The 11,232-nt window shown below is 45.6% G+C and overlaps 2 protein-coding genes across 2 annotated transcripts; both read right to left on the bottom strand.

The window, feature by feature from the left end:
- Positions 1 to 797: 797 nt before the first annotated feature.
- On the bottom strand, positions 798 to 2,295 carry LOC131685394 (uncharacterized). Its single transcript, XM_058969095.1, has 2 exons — positions 2,239 to 2,295; positions 798 to 2,122 (listed from the first exon to the last, which is right to left on the bottom strand). The coding sequence occupies exon 2, from the start codon at positions 2,109 to 2,111 to the stop codon at positions 969 to 971; it is 1,143 nt and encodes a 380-aa protein (XP_058825078.1). The 5' UTR covers positions 2,112 to 2,122; positions 2,239 to 2,295; the 3' UTR covers positions 798 to 968.
- Positions 2,296 to 3,890: 1,595 nt separating this feature from the next.
- LOC131680985 (uncharacterized) lies at positions 3,891 to 9,740 on the bottom strand. Its single transcript, XM_058961693.1, has 3 exons — positions 8,051 to 9,740; positions 4,240 to 7,978; positions 3,891 to 4,167 (listed from the first exon to the last, which is right to left on the bottom strand). Exons 1-3 carry the CDS (start codon positions 9,738 to 9,740, stop codon positions 3,891 to 3,893), a joined length of 5,706 nt encoding a protein of 1,901 aa, XP_058817676.1.
- Between the last annotated feature and the right edge of the window lie 1,492 nt (positions 9,741 to 11,232).

Consider the following 11,232-nt stretch of genomic DNA (forward strand, 5'->3'; position numbering starts at 1 on the left):
AGTATGCGTTGAAAAAAATGCGTTCAACTTCGTCACCGGTTTGTCCATATAAAGCATTCATTAAACTCTAAAAGAAGAAAATTAGTCGATTTATTAGACTATCACGATTCAAATCATGCAAAATAGTTGGTGGAAAAACAATTGACCGGGCGGAATGGTGCTTTTGAAAAAGTGGTGGTGATTTTTCGCCACACCACCACACTGTCACGGGCACGCAACACAACTGCGTAGTGAAAAAACCACAGCCACTTTTTCAAAAGCACCATTCAGCCAAGCCGATGGTTTTTCCACCAGCTATTTTGCATGATTTTAATCGTGATGATTTAATAAATCGACTGATATTCTTCTTTTAGAGTTTTGAAAAGGTTTAAATGAATAATCCGGTGGCAAAGCTGAACACAGTTTTTCTTACGCACACTACCAAGCGTTCAATTCTAACACATGCTCAAAATAGGTAACTTGAGCCTTAAGGAGAAAATTGTTTAAAACCATCTTTGCGCGTGAAGAGCACAAAACCTATAACTACATTAGTAATGGAATTTGCGTTTCGACTTCTCATCAGAATGCGACACTAACTTAGTTAACGGACTAAGCTAAGGCCCGATTGACGTCGAACTCAGCCACCAAAGGAAATGACAGTGGCGCACCTGGTAATGACCTCCCAACTACATTCGCAACTATTTGCTATTTTTTCACTTTATAACGAGTTGGACGTTTGTTCTCTGTGATAGGATCAACAACGAAGTTTTATTTTACATTTTATTCCAAATTAGAAACAAAAAAACGATTTGCTATAATTCAACATTACATCAACCAACCTGTCAATAGAAATATATTTTAATTGTAAAGTATATTTCAGTTAAAAAAAATTAACTTGTCGCCAAGTTAAGCTATGCCTGAAAAAATTCTGTTCAAGTTCAACGTTATAGAATTAAAATGTATTCAGCAAAAAAACTGCTTGAGGACACTCAAGGCAGTTTCTTTTCCCGCTTGATCTGTGTGAGTATTCTACGAAATAGTCTTATAGCTCCCATGGTTTTATGGTAACATCTCGGTGGCACACCGGCGCGTAAATCTCTACAGATCCGTCGTCGTATTTCTCTAACTTGTCTATCCTTTCTACGCTGAATCTTTATAGCTTGGGCTTCCGTTGGCTTCTTTTTTACCGCTATAGCAATGCGCTGCACAGTGTGGTTTGGTTCTTCTAGACAAGACCTATCAAGGCTACCTAGTGCCCAGCGAGTGATTGTTTCATTCTCGTCTAATTTAAATGCTCCGGGACATGTCAGAATACACTGCAAAATATTATCTCGCATATCATCTTCCAGATATCGTTGTTTCTTCAAATTTTTGGGCACAGGAACTGCATCCCATAAGCGTTGTATATATTGAGCCGTGTCCCTACTTTTCGTATCACGGTATTCTACTGCTCCGGATTTAATGCCATATTTTACTGCGCACACAATATGGCCGAAGCGGGCCATGTTATTTTCGAAATATTGTTGGCTGAAATCAAAACCTGCAATCATATGTTTAAAGTAAAGGGTACGATCCACTGGAAAGTAGACTGGTTCACGTCCATCCAACACGTTTAACGTGAAAGCTTCATATGTGATTCGATTGCATCGTTCAATAGCCTGTTGGGCGTCTTTTTCTGAAACGAAATACACTAACATGTCATACAATCCAGCACGTGTCTGGAAATCTCGATAGTAGTCATCCGCAGGCTGGAACCACCAGCGCACGAACAGATCGTTTGATGCAAAGAATCTTCGTAGTCTAAAATCTAGCATCTTTATTTCAGCACAGCGAAAATTGCTCACAAACACGGGCCACAGAGTCGCCAGCGGCCAATTCGGATCACAGCGAGGATCCTTTACTGTGGGATGCAAATCCTGCAATGTATACTTTTGCTGCATTTGATACTCTGGCGTAGTACTAGCGAGTGCAGTGGAATCATTGAAAGAACTGCAAGCTTGGTAGTAATCATCCTGCTGGACAGCATCATCGCTATAGTTTCGGAATGATTGTCCGTCATCGTCAAATGAATCCTCATATTCCTGCTTCAGGTCGTCCAACAAAGTTGGTTTGCTAAAATCCGGTTCCGACATTGAAAATAAATCTGCAAGAGAAAAACAGTGCGTAATTGGGTAGGAGGGAACTGCGCACCTGAAAATCTGGTTTAAAAGAAAATTATTATTCTCGATACTCGCGACTCTAAATGTTCCCGATACTTACAGTTTTTTTTTATTTTGATGCTGGTGTACACTTCGAATAAAGTGGAAACAACGGACAAACGGGCCCATATTATTGGCTCGAATCAAAACTCGTCGAAATGTCAATTAACGATAGGTTCATCCGGAGTGTTCATTTGTGTTTACATTTTACTAGCGTTGCCAATTTTATTTTGTGTCCAGCACCCAATGTGGCTACGCCACATCGCTTTTGCGCGTGCTATCCGACTTCGCTACCGCTCAGTCGGACTTAAACTAGGGATAGCCCCTATGTTTGAGTAAGCCGGGCAAACGAGTGGGTCACAGGTTCGCTTGCTTCTGACTGCATGTCGGTGGCCACCTCTCCCGGCGGATCCTCAGCGGCTTTGCGCCGCTTCGGTTCCTAGGCCTCGGTTATGCGGCTAAGCCGCATCGAAATGGTACCCCTTGAACATTCTAACTTGAATCGGTTGTGTCACAACAGCCGGAATACGATTTAGAACCAGCCAGCATTCCGGCTGAGTTAAACTGGGATGTTTAGTAAAATTTAATCTGAAAATAATTCTTTTTGGCAACGCTCCAGCACTCCGTAGATTTCACCACCTGGGCGCCAGGTTGACGATATGAAATGAACTTTGTTTACTTTCGACAAGTTTTGATTCGAGCCAACAACATCCAGCCCCTGGAACAACAGGCGTCAACCCAGTGAGCAAATCGACACAGATCTTTCATTAGGGCCTAAGTCGCAATGTGCTCAAATGGAGAAAAATCAGTTTCAATATTCGGCGATGCTTTTTTAAATGTAACTTTTATTGTAGGTATAAATTATTTTATGATCATGTTTTTTCTAAAGCATCATTGGTTAAACCTTATAACAATATAACAAAGAATTTGATTCCTATGTGGTTTTAGTGGGAAGAAACTAAAAAAATGCTTACGACCAATTTGGATCCCAGTCGTGATTTCGCCCTTCAGCAACCACCATTTGCGGAAGGGCTAAACTGTGTACATAATTTTCAGAAGGGCGCGGTAAATGGGCTAAACCAGGAGGGTGTCACTCCTGTCATCCGCTATGGAGATATACGGACTTTGACAGTTGTTGCGCAAGTAAACGGACAATAAAGGAGATGATTTCCGGTTTTGTAACTCTCGTATATTTGTACCGAAACGTAGAGGGAGGTTATAAAATCCCTTTGGGAATAAAGGTATAAGTTCATTATAATTAATTACCTTCATGGTTTCATGGGATTTGTGTGTATGACATAGGTGTGGTTTAACAAACAATGCTTATACTACTCACGTTTAGTTTCCTTGTGATACTTATTTGCCCGTACTAGACGCAACTATCCGTACTATTAACTGTAAATGCATGATTTAGGTTAGGTTTTATATGTAGATTTTTACAAGATTATTTTACCCTCTGTGTTCTTTGTTAAATAAATGTTTCGTGTGTAAGATATGTCAATCACTGCCCTAGGTATTTTACTCTAGATATAAGTAGAATAATCAATAATTCTGTAGGATAATAAATTAATTCTTCCTGCACGCTACTTCAGCTATCACGTTAATTCAACTCTCTGACTTGCACTTTTTCTTACCTACGTGTCACTTCTCGGTCGGCGGATGTATGACAGCTAAGTAGTACAGGGTCGGAGCTGCGGTTGTTCGACCGGTCGATCAATGAGGTGTAGTAAGAGGTGCGTCACAATCCATAGTGATGTGACACTCCCCCCCGGTACGCCACTGTCCATGTGGCTTACCACCGTTAGCACCGACATCCAGCACCGCAATCTTGGTCGCTGGCCTCTCCAGAAGCCCAGTCGCAGTCTGCACGGTGACTCGACGAACCTGTCCGTCTTTGGCTTGAACCACTTCGACCACACGTCCTCGTGGCCAACAATTCCGTGGAAGATTGCAGTCCACGATTAGCACCAGATCACCCTTCTGGATGGGCCTCACCGGTTGAAACCATTTTGTCTTGCGTGTCAACGTGGGCGGGTACTCGGCCACCCATCTTTTTCAAAACCTGTCGGCGTACAGCTGGGCCATCGTCCATGACCGCTTGAGGGCTGCCGGTTCGTTATCGAAGATAATCGGGGGCTTAGTCCCGTTTGCCGATCCTAATAGGAAGTGGTTCGGCGTTAACGGAAGTTCCGCGTCGTTTTCTAGCGGTATGTCAGTGAGCGGTCTTGAGTTCAGGATCATCTCGATCTCCAATAGCATGGATCGCAGAATCTCGTCGGATGGCAGGCGTGGGACGTCGAAATCGTTCATGATCTTTTTAATCGACTGGATCAAACGCTCCCAGCAGCCACCAAAATGTGGAGCGGCCGGTGGATTGAACGTCCACTTTGTGTTAGGACTGACGAATTCAACCATAAGTTTCGTCATGTCGATTTTCTGCATGGCCTCGCGCAGCTCTCGCGACGCTCCTATGAAGTTAGTTCCTCGATCGCTTATAATCTCCAAAGGGGAACCCCTCCTCGCAATGAAATTGCGCAGTGCCAGAATACAAGAATCCGTCGTTAACGAATGTGCTACTTCAATGTGCACACTTCGGGTTGTCATGCAGGTAAGTAGTACTCCCCATCTTTTCTCGACCCTTCTGCCAACTGTTACCGACATTGGCCCGAAATAGTCAATCCCGGTGTACGAGAACGGTCTTTGAAATGCTGCCATACGGGCAAGCGGGAGGTTTCCCATCGCTGGAGGTTGTGGCATTGATTGTCGGACTTTACAACGCTGACAGTTTCTGCGTACACGATCGAACTCTGAACGAAGACGAGGGATGCTGAATTTCAATCGAACCTGGCTCAGCGCTGTGTGATGATTCTGATGACGGCAAGAAGCGTGGTACTCAGCGAGCACCAGATCAGTCACGGGATTCCGTCTTGGAAGCAGGATGGGGTTTTTGGTCGCCTCGTCAACCCATTCGCATGCGTTTATACGCCCTCGCATCCGTAGAACACCGAGTTCATCGATAGCTGGACTCAGCTTGTACAACGAGCTGCTTTTTGGCAAGGTACGTTTCCACGGACTGGCATCTGAGCTATTGCTACGGATCAAGCGCATTTCGTCAGGGTACGCCTGCTGTTGAACAATCCGGTAAATTGTGCTTTCCGCCAGTTTCAGCTCTTCCTGCGTTAGTGGTCCCAGCTCGGCGGTGGCCCCTTCGATGCGCTTATGAAGATTCGTGATGAAACGACGGGCATATGCCATCGATCTCAGCAGACGTTTCCATTTGGAGAAGCGCTCGAAACTCACTAGCGGCTCGGTAACTGTATGATGTAGGACACTGGGTCGAATTTCTTCTACAGTTGATCCTTGATCTCGATTGTGACCAGGCCATTCGGCTTCCGATTCCCAAAGAAAATCCTGTGCGCGAAACCAGCGGCTACTAGGGCGTAAGTCTGGCAGCCTTTGCCACTTCGTACCTTCGTCCGCTACGTTCATCTTAGTTGGCAACCATCTCCACTCGTCCACTTGAGTTGTATCCAGCAGCTCACTGACCCTGAAGGCAACGAACTGGCTATAGCGCCGATGGTCAGATCGTAACCAGCATATCACATCACGGGAGTCTGTCCAGAAAACACGGCGCATGATCTTAATACGATGTGATTTGGCGATACAGTCGGCTAGACGAGCTCCAATAACGGCAGCTTGCAGCTCAAGTCGAGGGATAGAGAGAAACTTCAGAGGGGCTACGCGTGTTTTAGATCCAATCATCGCACATTCCACCTTTCCTTCTTCCTCGAACCTGAAGTAGGCCACAGCAGCCATCCCATTCTCGCTGGCATCGCAGAAAATATGCAATTCCACATTGTTGGCTGGTTTGGCAGATGTTATAATTCGGTAGCAACGAGGAATCTTAACTTGATGGACGTTCGGCAACGCTTCGATCCACGTCTGCCACTTTTCGGCCAGCTTTCCGTTGATTTCATCATCCCAACCACATCCGGAACGCCAGATTTCCTGCATCAGGATCTTCAAGTAGATGAGGAAATTACAAATGAATCCCATCGGATCGTATATAGCCATCAATGTTCTCAGAACTTCTCGTTTTGTTGGCATCCTGATTCCGGAAAGTAGCTGCTCGTCGTGCTTCGGTGATAATTTGAACGTGAACGTGTCTGTTGTGGTGTCCCACCACATACCGAGCACCTTTTCCGTCGTCATCTCCGCGCAAAGGCTCATGTTCTTTTCCGTGGTACTGACCTCGTGCAGATTATCGATGACCGAACGGGAATTTGATAACCAATTGCGTATCTCGAATCCTCCCTGAGAGTGGATAGATCGTATCTCGCTGGCTAGTTTTACAGCTTCCTCCTCAGTCTCAACACTCATCAACATGTCGTCGACATAATGCTCATACTTTATGCACTCTACCGCTCGTGGATACTCTTCGAATCTTTCAGCGTTTCGGTTCTTGACATAGTGCGCACAGCTTGGAGAGCATGCCGCACCGAACGTCATAACTGCTACCGCATACACTTCGGGTTCATCCTCCGGATTACCGTTGCTCCACAAAATCATCTGGCTTCGTTGGTCTAGCTTCTTCATCTGTACTTGGAAGAACATTTCCCGAATGTCTCCCACTACGGCGACGCGAAACTCGCGAAACTTATACAGAACTGTAAGCAGTGACACCAATTGATCGGGTCCCGTTAGGAGGAACGAGTTCAGTGAGACGCCGTTGACCTTGGCGGCCGCGTCGAATACGATTCGTAGCTTCCCTGGTTTGTTCGGGTTGGTTACTGGGAAGATTGGTAGATACCAGTCGTTAGAATGTTTCTCCGCCTTCTCCATTGCCGACAGTCGCCGAACGTAACCCTTCTCCTCGTACTCAAGCATTTTCGATCGCATCGCCGCAGCTAATTCGGGTTCCCGTCTCATTCGCTTCTGTAGACAAGCTAGGCGCTTTGCAGCCATTCCCTTGTTGTCGGGTAGCTGTACTTGATCATAGCGCCACAATAGGCCGGTCTCGTAGCGATTCCCTACCAGTCGTGTTTCGGTTGACAGAATTTTAATCGCGCGCTCCTCATCTTTTGAATGTAGTGATTTTTGTGAACCAGAGATTCCCAACGACTCAATTGAGTAGTATTCCTTAAGTGCCGCATTCAGATCCCTTTCTTCTTCCCTAACACAGGGACAGATGTGGAAACTGTGATAACTGCTATAGCCGGAGTTCGTCGTACCAGATTCCATGGTGCAAGGTCCGTATATCATCCATCCAAGGCGGGTTTTGGACACCACCGGTTCGTTCTCACCACCTTCGACACTTCTCAGGGCGTGACCCAGGCGGCAATTGTTCATCCCTATAAGGATCCGTGGAGAGACATCATCGTAGGATTTCAATGGCAAACCTTTGAGATAGCTGTACTTAGTTGCCAACTGCGAGACTGAGACCGACTGTTTCGGAAGAGAAAGATCCCTAACCGTATAAACCTCTGGAAGGTCGAACACTTCACGAGTGTCATTTACACCGGAGATCTTCAACGTCAGTAAGACTGACTCATCTTCTTCCCGCTGGTGGCCACCCGTCCAATTCAAGCACAATGGATAGGGCGTTCCTTTAAGATCTAATTCTCTCAGTAGGCTGTGCTCCATCAAAGTCGCCGACGACCCATCGTCGAGGAAAGCATAGGTTGTCACTTGCTTTCCCTTACCGTAGATCGTAACAGGCACGTACCGAAATAAAACCTTTCCCGCCCTCTTCGAATGCGTGTTGCAGCTCTGTGTTGTTGAACTCTCGTTAGACTGCTGCGCTGGTTCGGGAGTCAAACGTTTGTTATATCACTTGTCGTCGTGCAACAATGTGTTGTGCATGAACGAGCAACCGTTTCTTCCACAGGGTGTTTTCACGTGGCAGGCACCGTAATGCCTCCGTAGACACTTTCTGCACAACCTTTGCTCTTTCACAACTGTCCAACGGGACCCGACGCCCAAGGCGAGAAACTTGCCACACGTGTCCAGACCGCTGCATTCGTTCAAACATACGAGACAGCCCTTTGATGCAGTAATCGGGCGATCTAACGAGAGAACTTCGCAACTAGAGTTGCTTTCCGAGTGAACGTTGATGTAGTTGTCGTCTTTCCTTCCACGTCTCTCTGGTTTCGAGATGTTGAGGGTTGGCATCGTGACTATGCTCGCTGCTTCAACTAACTTCCCAAGCCAGTCTCCGAATTCCGAAAGAGTGACTCTGTTCAGTCCCTGCCGATGGTACGCCCAGTTCAGTCTAATAGAAGGCGGCAATCTCTCCGTCAGTTCTTGGAGTAGCGCCACGTTGCACATATACTCGTCGAGACCTGAAGCTGTGATGGTCGCGCAGACGTTTTGAACTGCAACTCCGAAATCGATCAGCGTGCACAGTTTTTCAGCTTTCGGCGATGGCATTTCCCGGATCTTATTCACCAGCGAATGGACGATGACTTCCGGTCTCCCAAACAGGGTTCTCAGCGTCGCTATAACCCCCGGTAAGTTGGCAGGATGCAACAGACGACAACGTACCGTTTCCATTGCCTTTCCCTTGAGGCTTCGTTGAAGTCGAAGCATGTTTTCTTCGTCGCTATATCCGCAAATCCTGGTCGAGTTCTCGTAGCTTGCTAGAAAAAGCGGCCATTCTTCTGGGTTGCCGGAAAATATGGGAAGCTCCTTGTTGATAGCTTGACGCGCTGAAATCTGACCTTGACTTAGCGAAGAAACACCGAAAAACCCGCTACCAATCGGTTGGAATGCTGTCGCCTGAGGATTCAGTCCGATTCCACCGGCTGCTCCTCCGCCGAACATCGCATGCCGTTGTAAAAGGCGGCTTCGCTCCTCCATATGTTTCTTCTCTAATGCCTGCTGCTCCTCCAGCAACATCAACTCATGTGCTAGAGCCTCATTGCCCTGACTCACCTCTTGTGCATTAATTTGTGGCAGTGGATTTTCCGTCGAACTTGCTGTCGGTCCGGTTCCCAACGTCCATGGCAACGGCTGACTTCCGATCGCACCTGTCGTTGATCCTCCTGCCACCTGCTGTGGATGATAACTCGTAGAACTCGCTGTTGATCTGCTACCTAACAATTTCGGGTTTTGATTACCAGTCGATCCACTGGACACCATCTGTGCCGGTTGATTTACAGTTGAACTCGCCGTTAATCCACCCCCACTTGAGCTAATTAAGTTTTGCCTTTCCACACGCTCTAGCACACGTCGCTCCGTGTCTTTCAACACCTGTTCATATTTCTTCCGTTGATCTCTGAGCTCCTTCAGATGCCGATCATCTTTCGCCTTCAACAAGCGTTCAAAGCCCACCTGCATCACCGCCAACTGTTTCTGCACGTACTCCTCCAGATTAGATTCTGTTAGCCTGGTTCCGGGTTTTGGTATTACTCCAGTGTCGGTATTAGGTGTAGATGCACCGGCTGGAAGTTGAATCACCGCCTCAAGGCATTTCTTGCAACTCCACTCCTCATCCTGAACATTTGAATCCACACTAACACACGCGAAATGAAACCACTGCCCACACGAATCACACGCTACCATCCGACTGTTATCCGGATTCTTACATATGTCGCAGCTCACTCCCGGCGGTAGAGCATCGTTTGCTGGGGAAGTTCCCTGACCGTCACCTTTCTTTGACATACCGACTAGAGCCCCCGATTGATAAACGGATTTTATAAAATGTTGCGCAAGTAAACGGACAATAAAGGAGATGATTTCCGGTTTTGTAACTCTCGTATATTTGTACCGAAACGTAGAGGGAGGTTATAAAATCCCTTTGGGAATAAAGGTATAAGTTCATTATAATTATTTACCTTCATGGTTTCATGGGATTTGTGTGTATGACATAGGTGTGGTTTAACAAACAATGCTTATACTACTCACGTTTAGTTTCCTTGTGATACTTATTTGCCCGTACTAGACGCAACTATCCGTACTATTAACTGTAAATGCATGATTTAGGTTAGGTTTTATATGTAGATTTTTACAAGATTATTTTACCCTCTGTGTTCTTTGTTAAATAAATGTTTCGTGTGTAAGATATGTCAATCACTGCCCTAGGTATTTTACTCTAGATATAAGTAGAATAATCAATAATTCTGTAGGATAATAAATTAATTCTTCCTGCACGCTACTTCAGCTATCACGTTAATTCAACTCTCTGACTTGCACTTTTTCTTACCTACGTGTCACTTCTCGGTCGGCGGATGTATGACAGCTAAGTAGTACAGGGTCGGAGCTGCGGTTGTTCGACCGGTCGATCAATGAGGTGTAGTAAGAGGTGCGTCACAATCCATAGTGATGTGACAACAGTAGTCAACATATGATGGGCCTAGCTGCATCTAGGCCCACGTCGCCCGTGCAATAGCATTGGGTTGTTGTGATTTTAACAAAGGCAGATGTTGGCTAGGACAAAATGGCTGTCTAGCAGAGGGCTGGGCTAAACTGACTCTGTCTTGCTGGGTAGGGCTGGGTAAATAGGCGAGCTTGACAGTATACTTTTTAATAGGGCTCAGCAAATGGGCGCATAGAAACCCAATGTAAATTAAAGGGCGCGTGCATGTTTTCTTCAAATTTCATGAAAATATCGAAATATTCGAATGTTTATGTGCAACAACTATTGAGTAGACATGATCATAGTAGATATTGCTTATCATTGATATAATAGAACCGCCATTTAAAGAATAATTTTGTGAATAATAACCGTACGCCCGGTTCTGTCAAAAAATGTAAGTTTAGCCTTTATATTCCATATGAGAAGAAGGGCCTAAGTCGAAACCTCGAAGAAAATGAATGTTTCGCCGTTTTGTTTTCTTTAATTATAAATCGATCTATAAACTATTTTAACTAATTTTCAACTCAATCTTGTAGTATTTTAGTCGCATAATGCCATAATAGGGAAAACGCAGTTTGTTTACATTTGCGATTTAAGCCCTAATGAAAAATCTATGTCGAAATATTTTCTGGCAGGAGCCCGGTCAGCGTGGCAAGCAGAAAGTTAGCAAAAGTTGAGCAAAGCGAAATTGATGCTGGC

This window comes from Topomyia yanbarensis, chromosome 2, assembly GCF_030247195.1.
Source record: "Topomyia yanbarensis strain Yona2022 chromosome 2, ASM3024719v1, whole genome shotgun sequence".
NCBI lineage: Eukaryota > Metazoa > Arthropoda > Insecta > Diptera > Culicidae > Topomyia > Topomyia yanbarensis.